Raw genomic sequence first — 17,425 nt, 5'->3', positions numbered from 1 at the left:
GAGAATGGGGTTGCTGCCCCCCCACAGGCTACTTCTCCGATGCAGGCAGGATCATTCCCTGTAGGACACAGCATTTTGCACCACACAGATCCACAACTCCAGCCCTCCCACCTGGGGTCGATTCCTTGGCTGGGGGGGGGCGGGAAAAAAAACAAAACTTGTGGGCAGTGCCGCTGCGCAGGCTGAAGGAAGTGACCTGCTCTCCAGCCCCAGGACCATCAGACTGGGAGCAGCAGCGTGGCACAGCCATACCTGCCTCTCCAGGGAGATCTTGTCACACTCGAGGTCCTGGCGGCTGGAGCGTTCCTGCAGCAGCTCTGCCCGCAGCTGGTCGATCTGCAAGGGTGGGAGAAGGTCAGGGGAGGTTAGTCCCAGGTCTCATCTCTGGTCACAACCTGGTGCCTCAGCCTTTGTTGGGGGCAGCCCTGCAAGATAGCACTGCCCATGCAGCTGGTGGGCTCCAGCTGTCAGGGTGAGATGCTACAGAGGGCCGGGGACTCTTTAGTTGCATGGAACCCTATTTTCACCCCGGCTACAAAGCAGGGATTACACTTGCCCATCACTGAGACCTGCAATGCTAGGGCCTGCGTGCCAAAGAGAGAGAATCACACAGACCAAACCGTGGCCCAGCTTGGGAGCTGCTCTCTGGATGGGCCCATAAACACATAGCCTCCCACGACCAGCTGCATGTCCCCTCCAGCTCCCATGAGCATGACAGGAGCTGAAGGCTCGGAAGGGCAGTGAGTCCAGCTCCACCACAGCCTGCGGCCATGAGAGCAGGCCCTGAAGCATGGGCACAAGGGGATGCGCCCAGCTCCCCCCAGCCACCACCAAGCGAGTGAGGGGGTGAACAGACCACACTGCAGCTGCTCCACGGCAACTGCCCACACACGTGCTTGCCCCATTATCAATGACAGCAGGCGGCCTCATGTGCACGAGGAAGGGTGTGCACATGGGTGGAAGCATAGGGCAGGAAACGCATCGAGTTTGCACCCTGGCAGCACCCTGTGTGCACACCTAGACTGCTTCACATGTGCCTAAACCACTTCACACCATGCAGGGGTTTCATGCAGTTTAACCAGCCCACCCCCTGCTCCCCACAGCCAATTTAGTTTTATGTCCTGGGGAGCCTTCTGGGTGTAGAGATAGGCAGCTGTGTTAGCCTGAAGTCATTGAGAAGGCAGGGCAGACTTGCATCTTCTGGGCATAGATAGATGTTGCCACAGGTATTGTTATGATGCACAGATGCACGTGTATTTTTCTGACAGTGCAAAAGCCAAGCAACCACGTTTGTGCCCCTTGTCGTGCCTAAAATCTTTGGCTGTGATGCAGGCCATATGAATCCATGCTGCCACGTGGTGGCCAAGGTCTGCTGCAAGGTGGGAGATGGCAGGCAGCCCCAAAGCTGCCTATGTTCTCCAGTTATCCTGGGCAGGCATTTGCAGCTTCAGAAGCCCAATCCTGTGTGCCCCAAGAACTCCCATTCCTGGAGTGCACAGGATCAGGTCCTAGGGGCCTAGGAGACGAGCCAAAACCAACGAGGAAGGGCTAGAAGAGCTGGGGTTATTGAGCCTGGAGAAAAGACGACTGGGGGGTGGGGATTTAATAGTAGTTCCTCATCTACAGCCTCAGTTTCCTCTGCTGCAGCTTGAGGCTGTTGCTCCTAGCCCTGTCCCCAGCAGCCACAGAGAAAAGCCCAACTCCATCCTTTCTGGCATCACCCTTCAGGGATTTGAGGACTTTCTGGCAATGAGTGTGGCTGAGCATGAGAACAGGCACCTAGAAGTGGTGGAATCTCCATCTTTGGAAGCTTTTGAGAGCAGACCGGACAGACATGGGGCTGGGATGGTTTCGACAGGACTGATCCTGCCTCGAGCAGGTCCAGAGGAGGGCCACCCGCATGATCTGGGGACAACAGGGCAGACCCTGCAATGAGAGACTGCAGGACCTGAACCTGTTCAGCCTTCACAAGAGAAGGTTATGGGGGGACCTGGTGACCATCTATAAACTCACTAGGGGGGGACCAGAAGGGCTTGGGAGAGACCTTGTTTCCCCGAGCACCCCCCGGCATAATAAAGAATAACGGCCACAAGTTGTTGGAGAGGAGGTTTAGATTAGATATCCATAAGAACGACTTCACAGTCAGGGCGGCTAGGACCTGGAGCCAACTTCCAAGGGAAGTGGTGCTGGCTCCTACCCTGGGGGTCTAAGAGGAGGCTTGATGCCTACCTAGCTGGGATCATTTCAGCCCAGTTTTCTCTCCTCCCCAGGCGGGGGTCAGACTTGAAGATCTACAAGGTCCCTTTGACTCGACTTCTATGAGCAGGGGGGTGGACTAGACATGACCTTGGGAGGTCCCTTCCAGCCCTGCAATCCTACCACATCTACTTCGCCCAACAAAGCGGACATCTCAGCTGATTTGCTTCACAGCCTCTCTCGGCCAACTGCTCACCAGCTGCCCCCTTACGGGTGGCTGGAAAGGGAGCCGGCTCACCATGATACAGAAACACCCCAAAAGTCTGCAACTCAAAGAAGTGACAGCACATCACTCAACAGGCAATCCAGAGCCTATGGGTCAGCTGGCACCTGCTCGGGGAACCAGGCAACACAGGGCCAGGACTTGGCAGGTAATAACCACCTGGACAGATCTAGTTTAAAGCAAGACAGGACCATGATGATCTAGTTTAGCTTCCTGCACAAGGATGGGCTGGAGAAACTTGTTCTGTAATTTCTGCACCAAGCTCATAATTTCAGCTTGAGCTCAAGACACACTGTCCAGAGGCAGTCGGCCAGGCTCGATTTCAAAGGGACATGGAAGGGCTGGGGAACTTGGGACCAAACAGGGAGCCAGAATCTGAATACTGCCAGCTACTTCCAGAGGATGGGATCCTAACTGACTGTCCCCAAGCAGCTACACCTGCTGCTCTGCAGCTTCTTCCTAGAGACCGGACGCCGACTTTCAAAAGACACCAACCAGAAATGGGAGAACCAGCAACTTATTGCAGAAGCATAGAAGAGCTGGGCTGGCAGAGCCCCTCTCGGAGGTCACATCTAGTCCAACCCCTTCTCCAAGCAGGACCAGCCCCAACTACATCATCCCAGCCATGGCTTTTCCTGCTAGAGCCTTAGATACCTCCAAGGATGGAGAATCCACAACTCTGGGAAGCCTGCTCCAGTGCTTTACTACCCTCCTTGTGAGAAAGTGTTTCCTAATATCCAACCTCAACTTCCCTTGCTGCAACTGGAGCCCATTGCTCCTTGTCCTGTCATCTGCCAACACTGAGAACAGCCCAGCTCCATCCTCTTCGCAACCCCCTACAGGGAGTTGAAAGCTGCTATTAAATCCTGCCTTGTTCTTCTCTTCTGCAGACTAAATCAGCCCAGTTCCCTCAGTTTCTCTCCACAACCATTTTCACTGCTCTCTGCTGGAATCCGTCCGATGTGCCCACCCCTTTTCTGTAGCTGGGGGCCTAAAACAGGACTCCAGATGTGGCCTCACACCAGACAAGTGCCCATGTCACCTATTCCTACAACTATAGCCCTGGCACAAGACTACAAGGCCCATTGCCCCAAGAGCCCCCAAACTTGCCCCAGGTAAAGCAGGGGGATGAAGGCTGGCAGTGTCCTGCTGCTGAAAGGGGTATTGAAATGCTCTCACAAGATCCAAGGCGAAGGCCGTGCCCCCTGCTACAGAGGCTGGCACAGACTGGGGGGTTTTGCCTGACCAGGGGGTAACCACTGGACTGTAAAACTCAGGGCAGGGAGAGACTGCAGTAAAGCAACTCTAGCTGCACTTGAAGGCAGTCTTAAGAGTTAATAAGCCACACATACCCCAAGACAGATAAGCCAGCAACAAGTGCCAACCTCCTCCCAGCCCCTTTAAAACCCTCCTCAGTGCGATTCAATTGCCCTTGCAGTGTCAGAGCAATACAGCAGCAATAGCAGCCAGGATGGGGCATACAGAGGCCACAGGCTATGCTAGCAGCTAATAGGACTTCAGGGCTGCTAACAAGCTCTCTCAGAGATGTCTCCCCCCTCTCCTCCCCTTTGGATTTTCTGACCATTACAGATTTTGTTGCCAAGCACAACCATAGCCCAGCGCTTCTCGGATAGCACCAGCCACAGACTCCAGCAGCAAGAGGGAGCCCTGCAAGGGAGAATATTAGTGGCAGCTCTGCTGATTTTGCCTGTTGAGCTTGGAGGAAGGAGGGATAACAAGGGGGAAAACAAGCGTTGAAATGGGGTGAGAACAAGTACTGCAGGGAGCAGTCAAATCAGTCGCCCCTGCTCAGAGGTTGCCAGGAACATGCAGTTTGATGGAAACCTGCACAGCCAGGTGCTACAACAGTTTTACAGAAGGGGAAACTGAGGCAAGAAGGAAGGGACCTGGATGAGGCCACAGAGAGGACTGTATTCCAAAAGCCAGGAGTCACAAGGCCCTGGCTCCGAGGCCCTGGGGTCTGGACAGGGCCGGGCTGTAGGCATAACAGCACGCTGGGGCTAGACATAAGGTTTATCCCGGGTCCAAATTCATAGATTAAGGGTCGGAAGGGACCTAGTAGATCTTCTAGCCCGACCCCCCGCCAGGGCGGGAGAACAACAAAAAAACCCCCAAAATGTCCTGGGACAATTCTTTCTACATGCAACTTGAACGGCAATTAACTCAAGTTAGCTCCAATTGACCCAGAGGGAAAAAGAAGGTGCTATCGCAGTACTTTACAGGCTTCTGAGCAGTCTCCAGTTCCAGCATCCCCCAGCTGTCCTATCTAGTCCGTCTACGAAGGCACAGATGTACCCTGCCTTCAAGCCCCTTGTCCCACCCTGAAAACCAGGGAAGTACCCCCCACCCCAACCAATTGGTGCTAATCAGAGTCAACTGCCATCCCAGCCCTGTGTAAATGATGGTTCTTTGGATGGGAGCAAAAAGCCCCAGGACAAGCCATAAAAATATAATAAAGACGTAAGAACGGCCATTGAGGAGGTCAGACCCTAGGTCAGTCTTGCCCAGTCTCCGATGTCACACGGGCAGAGCGCAGATGCTAGGAGTGACCTGGGTCTGAGCAGGGTTCTTCCTTTTTTTCCTCCCTTGCAGCCTCCAGCATTGAAGGATCCAGGCAGTTCTGACGCAGAGGCCGTGCCCCTCACTCCATGCTCAATAGCTACTGATGGCCCTTTCCTCCAAGAACAGGTCCAATCCCTTTGTGAACCTAGCTAAACTCTCAGCTTCCCCCACGTCTGGTGGTGATGAGTCTCACACTTTAATTCAACTTTAAATCAGCCCTGATTAAAACAGGTTGAAGGGTGGGGGGCCTGGAAAGAGTCATTTGCGCACACAGCTGGAATGGCAATTAACTTGAAGTAGCCATGATTTCCCCAAGGCAATCGGATACTTCAGAGGTACTGAACAAAGGACAGCAGGGCTGGCCAGGTGCAGGAGCCCAGGATTAGAGGCTTTGTCCCAGGAGAAATCCAAGGCCTGTTTTTAGCTTTCCACTGTGGAATGGAGCTGAAGCCAGAGGGGATGGAGCCAGCAGTGATGCCAACACGGTGCAGGACCCATGCCGTGCCAAAGCACCGAGAACCCCAGTCCCGGGCCAGGCCCCCGCTTCCTCCGTGCGACGTCCATGGTGCCATGTCCCTGCTTTACCTGGTCGCGGCTGCGGTTCACCCTTTCTGTCAGCAGCTCCACTGAGCTCCGCTCCTCGTCCAGCTCCATCTCCAGGCGCTTTGACTTCTCCTGCGAGACAGCAGAGATTCCCATCAGCCAGAGCTGCCAGGGACCTGTTCCTGGAAGGTCTTTATGGGGTGCTGATGGGGGAAGTGAGGGACACCTTCCCCCCCAGAGCCAGAGCAGCAGTGAAGCTCAGCAATTAACCCTGCAGGCGCCAGAGGAAGATGTTGGACATAGGTTTTCACTGGGATTTTGGCACAAGCCAGGGTAGGGCCCAGAATCCAAACCTGGGCCCACCCAGGCCAATCCCTACACTGAAGCGGAGCAGCTAGAAGGACTGGGACCCAGAACCCAGTGCCCTTCTCAAAAGCAGTGTCTGATTCATGGGTGCAGGTCCCTTGCTGACCCCTCCAGTGGGGAAGCAGGCCAACCCCCACTTCCTTGAGGGGCTGTTCAAGGCATGCCACTGATGTTGCCAAGGTGGGTTTGATGTGGCAAAGCAGTTACCTGCCAGCACCTCTCCCCCCACTCATTAAATCTTCTCATCCTCTCTAAAGGGAGGGCCTCTGGCCTGCCAGTGGCCAAAGGGAGCAGGATAAGGCAGTTGATGGATATGGAACGCCATTCCTCCCCCAGGATGCAGCCGGCTGACACGCTGGGCTCCCAGGCTGCCCACTGCCAAAAAACGTCTTTGCCCGGCACTCACAGCTGATGCTCTCAGGGGGGATGTCTATAAACCCCACCCTAGACAATCCTCCTCACCTCTGCTCTGTGCTGGACACTGTTCTCCAATATTTTACCAGGTAGCTGAGCTACACAGCACTCACCACACACTGCAGCAGGAACCCATTAAGACAGCCCTTGGCACCATGTGCCAGGCAAATCTGTGCCACCCTTGAGCACAGGTTAAAATCCAGGGCAGCTGAGCAGACTTCAAGCCCCAGTCTGCCTGATCAGCATAGACCAGTGGTCCTCACTCGTTAGACTCCAGCCCCCAGGCCTTGGACAATCCCAGCTCTTAGCTTCCACTCATTCCCCAACTACAGAAAGACAACAAAGCAATTCCTCTGTGGCAAAAAGCTCAGCAAACCCATGGGCAAGGCAGGAAGTCTGTGATGCTCTGGATTCATACTGGGAATCTCTGGGTTTCTTTTGTGAATTGTGCATACCTGTTTGCACCTTAAAAGAATCTCACAACACCCCAAGAGGCTTGAGAATCAGCGATGCAGACAGAAGCTCCAGCACATCTGGAGCCTCCAGGCCGCTGGGCTCAGATGTGGTTTGGGGAGCCGTGACACCAAGAGGCCACACACGAGACTGTGTGTGAACGGCTTGTGTTGTTGCAGGAGGAAAGAGCCTTTGTATTTTCATAATGGGCTGGCTGGGGGTGCCGGGCAACTTGGCATTTTGGACTGTCAACGAATGAAGGCAGCTAGACCCATGCAGCAGAGCCAGAGAGAGGTGATGCCCCATGTAAAAGCAGCTGCTGGCTGCTACAGACCAGTAAAACAGATCATTTGGAGAGGGAATCTGCGACCCACCAAAAAAGAGACTGGCATGAATGGTGGAGCCCCCACAATGAGGCAGCCTCTGAAATAGCTGGAAGGAGTCAATCAAACTTAGCAACAGTGGGGTGGGGGAAGAAAAACCACACAGGATTCTGGTGAGAGAAGGGAAGTTTTCCAGGACAACCCTGTCCCCCGCCATCATGAGCAGGGTAAGGAATGAGCATGGTTTCACACTCTCCTGAAGGACTGGCTTCTCTGCTCACCATTGGCAGGCTCGAGAGAAACACCATGGAAAGCTCCCAGCCCTGCCAGGTCGAACAAGCTGGCTCCCCACCTCCTAGCCCCTGGGTTGGGAAAAGCTACTGCAGATCTGGGAGCTGCTATGTGTTGGTGAAATGCTCGAGAACAGCTGCCGAGCTGTTGTGTGCTGGCGTAGGTTAGAACAGCAAGCATCCAGGCCCTGGGTGGGTTTTTGGGTAGCCTCAAGTACCCTGTACCTCTTATCAGCCCCCAAAGCTGCTCCCCCTCATGTTTCCAGCAGCCATGTGGCAGCAAGGAGCTGCTCTTGGCAGGGGTCACACACCTCCAGTGCCTTGACTTGGCGGGAACGATCATCCTGAGAGCGCTTCTTGACCTCCGCCTGCTGCTCCAGGTGCTGCAGACGCTGGGCAAGCACTTCTCTGTCTAGCACGGCACTCTCCCGCTCTGCCTGGCTGTCCTGCAGGGCCTGCTTCAGCCGCGTGACCTGTGGGAAGGAAGGGAGAGGGGGCGGCGGGTCTGGGCTGGGGCAGGAATGGTGCAGGCTGGGTCCCCAGGGACATGTCCAGCAGAGGCACCACAGCCAGCCCACCTCAGCCGCAGGGAGTGGGCAGAGCTGCTGCACTGGGTGGTCAGAGACTCGGGTCCCAGGGCACTTGCGGGGGCCCAGGCACTGGACCCACCTGATGGGGCTGATTTAAATGGCCCAGAGAGCAAAGCCATGCACGCTCTGGACAACAGGAGCACTCTGCAAAGCAGCCAGCTCAGAGAGGGACACGGAAGCATGTAACCTTCCCTCACCCCAGATCTGCGCTGCCCAGTGCCCCAGGCTGGGAGCAGCCAGGCTTGGGGACAAGCTCAGACCCTGGGGTCACAGACCCCTACTCCCCGAACAGGGAGCTGGGTCCAGCCAGGAAGGAGGGAGGGAGCCTCTTGCTACTCTGCTGAATGAGACAGAAGGGAGAGAAGACAAGTGAGGCTCAGACCATGCCAGGCATGAACTGGGCAGCTGGGAGCAGGGATGATACATGGGAGTCACACCCACTGTTACATGTGAGTTGGTGCCAGGGGCTGGGCTGAAATCTCTCTAGGGCAGGCTGGACATTTGCCATTACGTGGGGTGGCGCATAAGGGGCATCATCTCCCCCAGGAACTGCACTGGATCCCTGTCCAAAGTAGGGACCACACCTCATCCTGCAGCCGGGCCAGGCTGAACTGTGCCTTCTCCAGTTCTGCACCCCGGTCCTTGGCCTGCTTCTGGGAGTCCCCCAGCTCCTTGCGCGACTTCTCCTTGTAGTCCTCCAGCTGCGACTGCAGCAGGGCCAGAGAGTGGTGGGATTCCTCAGCCATCTGCTCCATCTGCAGCAGGGAGAGAGAAGCACTTGGAGATCTACGGACGACTGCTACCAACCTCTCTGGAGCCAGGGGTGCCACATGGAAACCACCAAATGTGGCGAGACAGGGAAACGCTGTGTGGAGGAGAGAAGAGGTCATCCCAGTAAGGTGGGTTGGGACAGGGTCACCATGGAAGCTTTTGGGTTTGGGCACAGAGACCTGCTGTGGGCAACACTGGTGCTCTCCAGAGGCTGAGGGCCATGCAGTGGAACAAGCCTGTGGTTCAGTGTCCACATATGACCCCCCCAGAGGTCTTGGATTGAATGCACCTGAATTCCAAGTCAAGGGAGTGGTTCCAGCTCCCAAACCTCCATCCCCATGAGGAGCTGCTCCCCACAGCTTGGACCCCCAGGCCTTTCCTGTGGTCACCCCACCAGCGGGGAGGGCTAGCTCCAGCCGTCCAAGACAGCACTGGCTCTGGGGCCTGAGCAGCTGGTGGCCCAGGTGGCCATGTGGCCTTGCTCCCCAGGTGCACCCCACACCATGGCTACATGTCATGCAGCCCCTTCTGGACAGCTTGAGTTAGACCTTGGGGCCTCGCCCACCTCCTTGGTCAGCTTCTCGATAGTCCTGTCCAGCAGCCGCTTCTGCTCCTCCATCTCTATCTTCAGCCTCTTCAGCTGCTCCTTCTGCCGCAGCTCCTCCTGGTAGGAGGAGCTCAGCTCCTGGTGCTCCAGTGATAGTCGGCTCAGGCTCCGCTGGGCCTCATCCAGCCGGTTCTCCAGGGTCCTCTTAACCAGCAGCAGCTCCTGCTCCTGGTCAGTGGCTTCCCCTAGAGTTTCCTCCATCTGCCGGCGCTCCGCCTGCAAGGAAGGGCTTTTAGTGATGCTCAGGGCCTGGGGCAGGGTGGCTGGATGGGGCATCTCTCATCAGTGGAAACCAAGCCTGCACTGGGACCCAGGACACTGGCTTCTAGTAGTCTGTCCTCCACCTGCACACCACTGGCCTGGAGCTTACAAGGCAGAGCTTGTGCCACGGTCCATTTAGAGGCTGCACCAACACATGGGGGCCCTGGTGCCCAGTCCCGTGGAGGAGAGCAGGCTGCCATGGTCCCCTACCTCCAGCTTGGCGATTTTGTCCTTGAGACGGGCCTCGACACCCTCCCAGTCCTCAGCCACATGCCGGTAGTCCTTGAGCTGCGCCTCCAGACTCAGGACCTTCCTGCGCAGGTCATCATTATGCTCCTGTGTCTCCCGCAGTGTGGCTTCCACTGCCCTCCGCGTCTGCTCTGCCACCTCCCGCTCACTCTCCAGCACCACCTTCCCCTGCGGAGATGGGCGGGTGAGTTCCAAGCCCAGGTGAAGGGTGGGACCCCAATACACAACCCAAAGACAACAGGCCCCAAGGCTCTAGCCTCTATCATGGGGTCTCTGCAAGGACGGAGCCCTCCCTGGGGATGTTGGGGGGCAGGTCTGCAGGCTGGGAAGATGCCTGGGGTCTGTGGGGCATGCAGAAGCCTCTGTTAGCCCGTCACATGCACACCCCTTCCTGACCTGCATCCATCGTCACCCAGGAAGAGAGAAGGAGCCTACAGGGAGCACTTGCCTTGACAGCCTCGTCCGAGTCCTTCTGCAGCTGCTGCAGGCTCCTCTGGAACTGCTCCTGCAGCTGCTCCAGCTCCCGGCTGTGGCTGCCTGCTGTCTCCTGCAGCGTCGCCTTCAGCGCCAGCAGCTCCCTCTCCCGCTGCCGCAGCAGCTCATCCTGCGCCTGCTTCTCAGCTGTCAGCTCCCTCTGCTCCTCCCGGGCCTGGCGCAGCTCCTAGGGTGGAAGAGGGGGGATACCCATGAGCTCTGAGAGCAGGGAGGGGCCCCGAGGCAGCACGCTGTGGCCATGTCTCCGCAGGCCCCGCGTGCTTGGTCATCCCAGCACTGGCCCGGCCTCAAGGGCTCCCTGTGGGGTGGGGAGAAGTCTCTGGGGCCTGTTTCTGCCTGCCCCTCACACCCCAGCAGCAGGCAGCACCTTCTTGAGGGCTTCAAGTTCGCCAGTGTTTGTGGCGCTGCTCCGAGCCTGATCGGCCTGCAGCCGCACGGCTGAGAATCGCTCCCGCAGTTCCCGCAGCTCTTCTTCAAACTCCTCCCGCTCCAGCTTCACCTGCATCAGCCTGCAGTGGTGGTGGGGAGGGGGGGGATAGGACAGGGTGAGCTTCTCCAGGGGACTGTGACAGAGCCCATTATCATGGCTGGCTGGGGGCCAAGATGATGAAGGCTGCACAGGGTCATCCCAGCCTGTCCCAGGGAGCGAGGCGCGTGTCCCCTGCCAGCCCACCCCTCCCTCCACCCAAGAGGACCCCTCTGCTATGATCCCCTGGCACCAATGAGCTGTGAACCTGACCAGTGGCCAAGCACAGCCCAGGTGAGACTGAAGCCCCCCTCTCCCTTCTGCAGCTCCCACCATCCCAGCCTTCATCACGTTATCTTTAGCCAGCTTTGCAGGGGCAGCTGGACTGGACCCAATAGCTCCCTAGTCACCACAGGGGCAGCTCGGCACCTACTCCTGCTTGGTGCTGCGCAGCTCCTCCTTGTTCTTCTGGAACATGTCCCTCCAGTGCCCAGTCTCCTCGGTGCTCTCTGCCAGCTCCCTCTGCAGGTTCCTCACTATCGAGTTGATCTTCTGCCGCTCCGTCTCCAGGTTGGCTTGGTCCTAAGGGCAGGGGAGGGGCAGGCTGGCATTGGGTGGGGGGGGAGGGGGCAAAGTGATGCCTGGTGGATTCCCCCCTGCCCCCTTTAGCACAAGATTCTGGGAGCTGGGGTCACTGCACCCACCCCAACCCTGCCCAGTTACACCTAGGCAACCTGGATGCAAGGAGAAGCCCCTGTAGCACCAGTGCTGATGCACAACATGGTTCCAGCCTGGGGGGGTGTGCACGTGGCTGCCCACATCAGAGGCTGATGTGACTAAAGATCCCAGTCCACCTGGGGTAGCCCCGACCAGGGGAGCTGCCAGCTCAGAAGCATGGCAGCGCCAGGCATACTGAGGACAGGAAGTCGAGAACAAAGCCCAGTCCCAGACAGAGGGAAGCTGGGAAGACTCCAGCCAGCCTGTGGTTCCTGCTGGCCCCAGGCCACAGCCCCATCTCTCCTTCCCCCTGCGCTGCAGAAGGCCCTGCCTGGGACACGTCCTCCATGCTGCGCCGCAGCTGGTCCACATCATGCTGGTATTGCTGCCGCAGCTGGTCCAGCTCCTTGTCGTGACTGGCCACCTCCTCCTTCAGTACGCCCTTGAGTGCCGTCAGCTCCCGCTCACGCTGCCGCAGGTGCTCCTCCTGCCGCTGCTTGGCAGTCAGCACCTCCTCCAGCTCTTCCCGGGTCTCCAGCAGGTCCTGCGGGGCCATAGGGATGCTGATACAGGGAGCTTGGTCTGGGCCCAGCTCTGCCACCAGCTGCCCAAGTTGCCTCATCCATGTCACTTTGCTGTGCCTCAAGTTTCCCCCATCACCTTCCCTGGCCAGTTTCACCCCTGCAGCTGTGCTCAGGGTCTGTCTGCTGCCACAGCTGGCCCCTTTTCACCTGCTGAATCCAGCCCAGCGGTGCCAGTGGACCCACATACCTTCAGCAGCGCGTCCCCCTCAGGCACATCTCCCATGCCTTGCCGGAAGCGGTCAAGTTCCTCCTGCATCCCCATCAACTGCTCCTCGCAGTCACCCAGCCTGGCCTCGGCCTGCTCTCTGGCCCTTTTCACTTCGTTCAGCCTAGGGGTGGGGAGGAAGCAAGCACAAGCCCTGTTGAGCCAGACTGGAGGGGCTGAGTCTCAGCCCAGCAGGGGAAGAGGTCTGACCCCTTGGCAGGGCAGCCTGAGTGGGGGTAACGAGCTGAGCTGGGAAGGAGACTGCCTGTTTTGGGTGCCCAGGGGAATGTAAGGGATCTTCTCTCCTGGCTGAAGCGAAGGGAGGGAGTAGGCAAGCCGAGGGGATACAGCACTTTGCTCTTGCTCGTAACCCCCAGGCCCAGAGCCAGCTCTGGGTGCAGGGAGCAGCTCTTACTCTCTCAAGCTGCTCTGCAGCTCCTGGCTCTTCTTCTCCAGGGCTCCCTGGAGGCGCTGGCTCTCCTCCTCCACCCTGGCCAGCCGCAGCTCCAGGTCCTGCATGGCGCTGCTCCTGGGAGACTCCCTAGTGAGCTCCAGCTTCTGGCGGAGCTGTTGCAGGTGGGAGAGGATGGAGTTATTTATTCCCCAAGAAACACAGGCTCAGGGGGACACCGCGTCAGCTGGCACCTCGGCCTGGCATGCATCCCTATCTGCTCAGCTGGATCCCTCGGGCCCCTGGAGTCAGGCTGGCTGTGGAGTCGGCTTGGCTGGGCCGGCTTGGAGCCAAGTCCCAGCTGGTTGGAGGGGAAGAGGGCTATCACTCCTCCACGGGTTTTGTACAGGGCTGTGGTAGCACAGACAAACCCACCCACTGTGGCTGAGATGCCACCATGGAGGCACTGCCAGGGAGGCTGCCGCCTGCCCCTCAGTGTTATACCAGTCTAGTCACCAGAGGCTGCGACAGATCCAATGGCTCTTTCCCACGCTGCGCCGAGGGTTGCGAGGAGCCCCCAGCCCCTCTCCCAACTCCCCACTCCTGAGAAAGGCTGGCAGCCCCTCCAGGCCACCCTGCCCTCTCCGCTCCCAAGCACCCGGCCCCTCACCTTCATCTCCTCATCCAGCTTGTGCTGCAGCTCCTCCACCCTCCGCGCCAGCTCGGCCTGCTGGGGGCTGGGGGCTCCCGTGTCCTCAGGAGGCACCTGCAGAAGACACTGTATTTGGTTGCAAATCCCAAGCTAGGGAACCGGGCGGAAGCAGATGGCACTGGGCTGGGCCTGGCCTCCGACCCCTGCTCCGCCAGAGACGGGTCCCAGAGCCCCTTCACTCCCTTCTCGGTCTCCTCCATTGAGGGCAGCTCTTCACTTCGAGGCTTTGTTGTTGCCATCCAGCGGAGCCCCCCTGCCATTTCCGGTCCCCCTCAAACTACCTCAGTATCAGAGCCGTCCAAGCAGCCTCCCCACCACCATCTCCCCTTCCACTTGCTTCCTGAGCTACCCAGGGGCTAGTGGACTTGCTCCAGGTCACTACAGCCACCTGTGGCAGAGGCAGGGCAAACCCAGCTCTCTCCCTTGGCGCCAGGTGTTTTCAGCTTTCCCAAAGCTACAGGCAAGGCACTTGCTCTTTCCTCCATGGGAGGGAAGGGGCTCGACTCACCGCAAGTTCCTGGACCTTCTCCAGCAGCAGGTTTGCCTTCCTCTTTAGCATGACTTCACTGTCTTTGCTCCTAGAAAGGCAGGAGGCAGGGATCATGGACACAGGCAAGCAGCTGCATCAGGGCCACAAGGCAGAGGCAAGAGGGGCTAGAGCCAGGGAGATATCGGATCATGCCCAACTCCACCACTGGTGTCTTGGGTGAACCGGTGGGAGTCGCTTAGCCGAAGGGAGCTATGGAAGAAGGATACTGGAGACTGGGAGGTGACCAGATGCAGTTGGCACAAGGCGGCACCTGATCCTGCCCAAGCTGCTGATGCAGGGAAACCCCTAGGATAAACCCACCTGGGGGAGAAGGGCTGTTCCCTCCTTATTTTTGCCAAATTCATGGCCTTCACATTTGCCCCTTTCAAGAGGTCTGAATCTGAAAGGCCTGCACGGGACACCAGATGTAACTGCCTCAAAAGGAGGCTTCTGCAGTCCGGCTGCAGCACGATCAGCCATTGCCTTTTTCTCGCGCACGTCCCAGCTCCGGGGCTAGTGCAACAGGAACCCACTGCACTGGAAGTGAGTCCCCTTCGCTGGCTCGGCCAGTCACCACCTGCACCCCCAAGACACCCAGGAGACCTTGGAGCTGGCATGCAAGGGAGGTTAACAACCACCCTGTGGAGTCCAGGCTTTCAGCACACAACATGCCTGGGCCTTACAGGACTGATTTCAAAGAAGCCAGGTCTCCTGCATGAGGAAGATCAGATTTTCCAGACAGCCCAGCCTGGCCAAACCTCCTGCGGGCGCTGGACAACACTGAACCAACCTCCCCCACCCCAAGACTCAGCTGGAGCTAACAGGAGCGGCACCAGCCAAGACACCCTCCCCAGGGCACCCGCTCACCCGTCCTTCAGGATAGCATAGATCAGTTCCTTCACGTGCTCATTGCTCCCAGCCGGAGACGCTTCCTGCTGGTCCTTCAGTAGGTCCGGAGTGGACTTGAGCTGCCCAAGAGATTCACATGCAGGTTTGTTGCCCTGCAGCAAAACCACCCGTTCTGCCTGCCACGGCAGCCAGCACCGGATGCTATGGAGCAAGTCAATGCTACTGCTTCTGGGCACAGGACGCCCTGCCCACAGGGCGCAGACTACTTCTCACCGGGAGAGAGCCCAGCCACTTATGACCACCTGCACTCCCAACAGAGAGGAAAGTGTGTTGCTTGTCCCGTCGACATGGGTGGGACTGGGCACAGGGGACTGGCAGCGATGCCCTGGATGTACCAGGCCAAGCGGAGCCAGAAGAGCCAAGCCGGGGGAACATCCAGTGCAGAAAGTGCCTGGAAAGGGTCCCCGCAGTGCCACAAAGGCAAGGACTTGCTGCCACCTACCATGCCTGGCACAGTCCGCGGCCAGGAAGCATCTCCAAGGCAGACACACAGCTGAGTACCACTCATGGCTCACCCCAGAGCAGTCCACGAGTGGCGGAGCTGAGCACACACAAATGCTGCGTGTCCCCCTCTGCCCACTCTGCTGGGAAGGGGAGGGTGACTCAAAGGCCTCAAGAGCATTTGGCTGCACCAGGGTCCCCACAGACGCAGCCCTGTCAAGGGGATACGTTACCTGCAACTCCGACTGCACTTGACTTTGCTGCTGCTCCACCAGAGGTTCCTCAGGGCCATTATTTGCCCAGTCCCGTGTGGGCTGGGACCTGCTGGCCACACCAGTCTTCAAGTCTTCCCTCCTTGTCCTGGGCAGGCTGCCAGCATGCAAGGTGACAGCAGGCGGCTTCAGCCCCTCCTGAAAGCCGGGCTGATGCTTGGCGGTGGTCAGCTCCCGGGAGTCCGCTGTATCATGGTAGGACGTGCGCCCATCCAAGCTCTGCGACCGCTTCCTCTCGTCCGGGGGGATACGGCTGCGGCGGGCAGTGCGGCCTCGCTGCTGGACCTTCCCGTCAAACTTGCTGATGAGGGAATCCACCGAGGACAGGGGCTTCGTGTCGATGTCGCCCATGGCGGCCAGCGGGCTGGGCCTGGAGGACTCTGGGTCAGGAGGCGGCTGCTTGCCAAGGGGCTGCTGGCCAAAGGCAGAAGAGGCCTTCTTGCTCGCCTCGGGCCCCTTCTGGACAGCGATGTTCACCATGCTGCCACTCTTGGCCTTGCCCAGCAGCCGTGGCTGAGCGGTGCCGTTGGTCTGCACACTGGGACGGCTCGGGACGAAGGGCTCCCCCGACTCGGGGCCCAGCAGAGAGCTGTGAGACTGCGTCCGCCTCAGCTCATCGCCAAACGGCTTCTTGGGAAGCAGCGGCCGGCGGCCACCCTGAGGGGACCGGGACCGGGCAGGGCCAGCCAGAGGTCCCTTTCCACGGGGCCGGGAGCTCTGCTCCTCGTCGGACGTGCTGTACCGGGCGCGCCGTGCCGCGTAGGCGTTCTCTGGCAGGTCGGAGTCGGAGCTGAGCGAACCCGAAGTCTCCTTGGGGTAGCGACTGGGGGAGCTGGCAGGCGACGGCTGAGCGGCAGGGAGGCCGCTGTACGCACTTTCACTTTTGATCTGCACGCCGAAGGAGTCGCTGCCACGCTCCCCGCTGTTGAGGACCACGAAGGGCTGCCCGTCGATGCCCTGTACCCGCACTGCCACCCCGTAAGAGCTTGGCTTGGCCGCCTTGGACCGAATCTTGTGGGGCTTCTTGGGCTCCGTCAGGTCATCGATGAAGCGGATCTGGACCCCGTAGTCCACGGGGTTTTGCTTCTCGGCCATTGCTCCATTCGCGTGCCGATCCATTTGCGGGGTCTGGAGCGCGCCGGACTCCTGCCGGGGAGAAGAGCATGCACACACTTTACTCAGCTGATCTGGGGGAGGGAGCACCAGGAAGGGATGGGCTGAGCTTGAGTGAATACAGTAAACCCAGCGCCCTGTTGATACTGGGTTTGTTGACACTGCCGATAAGGAGCAGCCTTTGGGACAAGAAGTGCGGCGCTCCTGGCCCCCACCTCCTTTTATTACTGAAAACCAGCTGAGGCAGCAGAGAAAGCCAGGAGCTAGGAGCATCCCACTGGCACCCAAACACCCAGCCCTGACCCCAAAAGGCACCCTCAGAAGCAGGCTCTCAGAGGTCCTGCCCCCAGCCACCCTCGCCTGCGGCCGAAGTGCCAGGAAGGGAATCCAGGAGTCCTCGCCCGGACGATCCCTTGCAGACTAACCTTTCTGAAGGGCACAGTTATGGACAGACACCCGGAGGTCTTCTGCTGCCTTAGAGCAGAAATTTCCCTTCCCCACTTCAGATGCCAGCCACGTGCCTACATGGGCATTAAGGCACAAGACTTTTGCCACACTCTGGAGTTTGAGCAGCCCCTTTCCTCCCTGCACCATCAAAAGCCACATGCAAGGTTAATATTAGCAGGAAAAAAAAAAAAAAAAAAAAAAAAAAAAACCCAAAG

At 58.5% G+C, this 17,425-nt stretch overlaps 1 protein-coding gene across 1 annotated transcript in view; it reads right to left on the bottom strand.

The window, feature by feature from the left end:
• CGN (cingulin) overlaps positions 1-16,769 on the bottom strand; it is a 20,648-nt gene extending 3,879 nt beyond the window's left edge. Inside the window, exons 1-16 of the mRNA XM_019528368.1 lie at positions 15,612-16,769; positions 14,896-14,996; positions 14,008-14,077; positions 13,458-13,553; positions 12,812-12,963; positions 12,379-12,520; positions 11,939-12,151; positions 11,324-11,472; positions 10,792-10,933; positions 10,378-10,590; positions 9,891-10,097; positions 9,378-9,635; positions 8,626-8,796; positions 7,763-7,924; positions 5,648-5,737; positions 253-336 (exon numbers count right to left, since the gene is read on the bottom strand). Of these exons, the coding sequence (XP_019383913.1) occupies positions 253-336; positions 5,648-5,737; positions 7,763-7,924; positions 8,626-8,796; positions 9,378-9,635; positions 9,891-10,097; positions 10,378-10,590; positions 10,792-10,933; positions 11,324-11,472; positions 11,939-12,151; positions 12,379-12,520; positions 12,812-12,963; positions 13,458-13,553; positions 14,008-14,077; positions 14,896-14,996; positions 15,612-16,769 (3,408 nt within the window). The remainder of the gene's footprint in view (positions 1-252; positions 337-5,647; positions 5,738-7,762; positions 7,925-8,625; positions 8,797-9,377; positions 9,636-9,890; positions 10,098-10,377; positions 10,591-10,791; positions 10,934-11,323; positions 11,473-11,938; positions 12,152-12,378; positions 12,521-12,811; positions 12,964-13,457; positions 13,554-14,007; positions 14,078-14,895; positions 14,997-15,611) is intronic.
• Positions 16,770-17,425: the final 656 nt, after the last annotated feature.

This window comes from Gavialis gangeticus, unplaced genomic scaffold (assembly GCF_001723915.1).
Source record: "Gavialis gangeticus isolate Ggan-Ray unplaced genomic scaffold, GavGan_comp1, whole genome shotgun sequence".
NCBI lineage: Eukaryota > Metazoa > Chordata > Crocodylia > Gavialidae > Gavialis > Gavialis gangeticus.
Note: the sequence above shows the minus strand (reverse complement) of the source record. Positions and strands in the feature narration are given on the sequence as shown.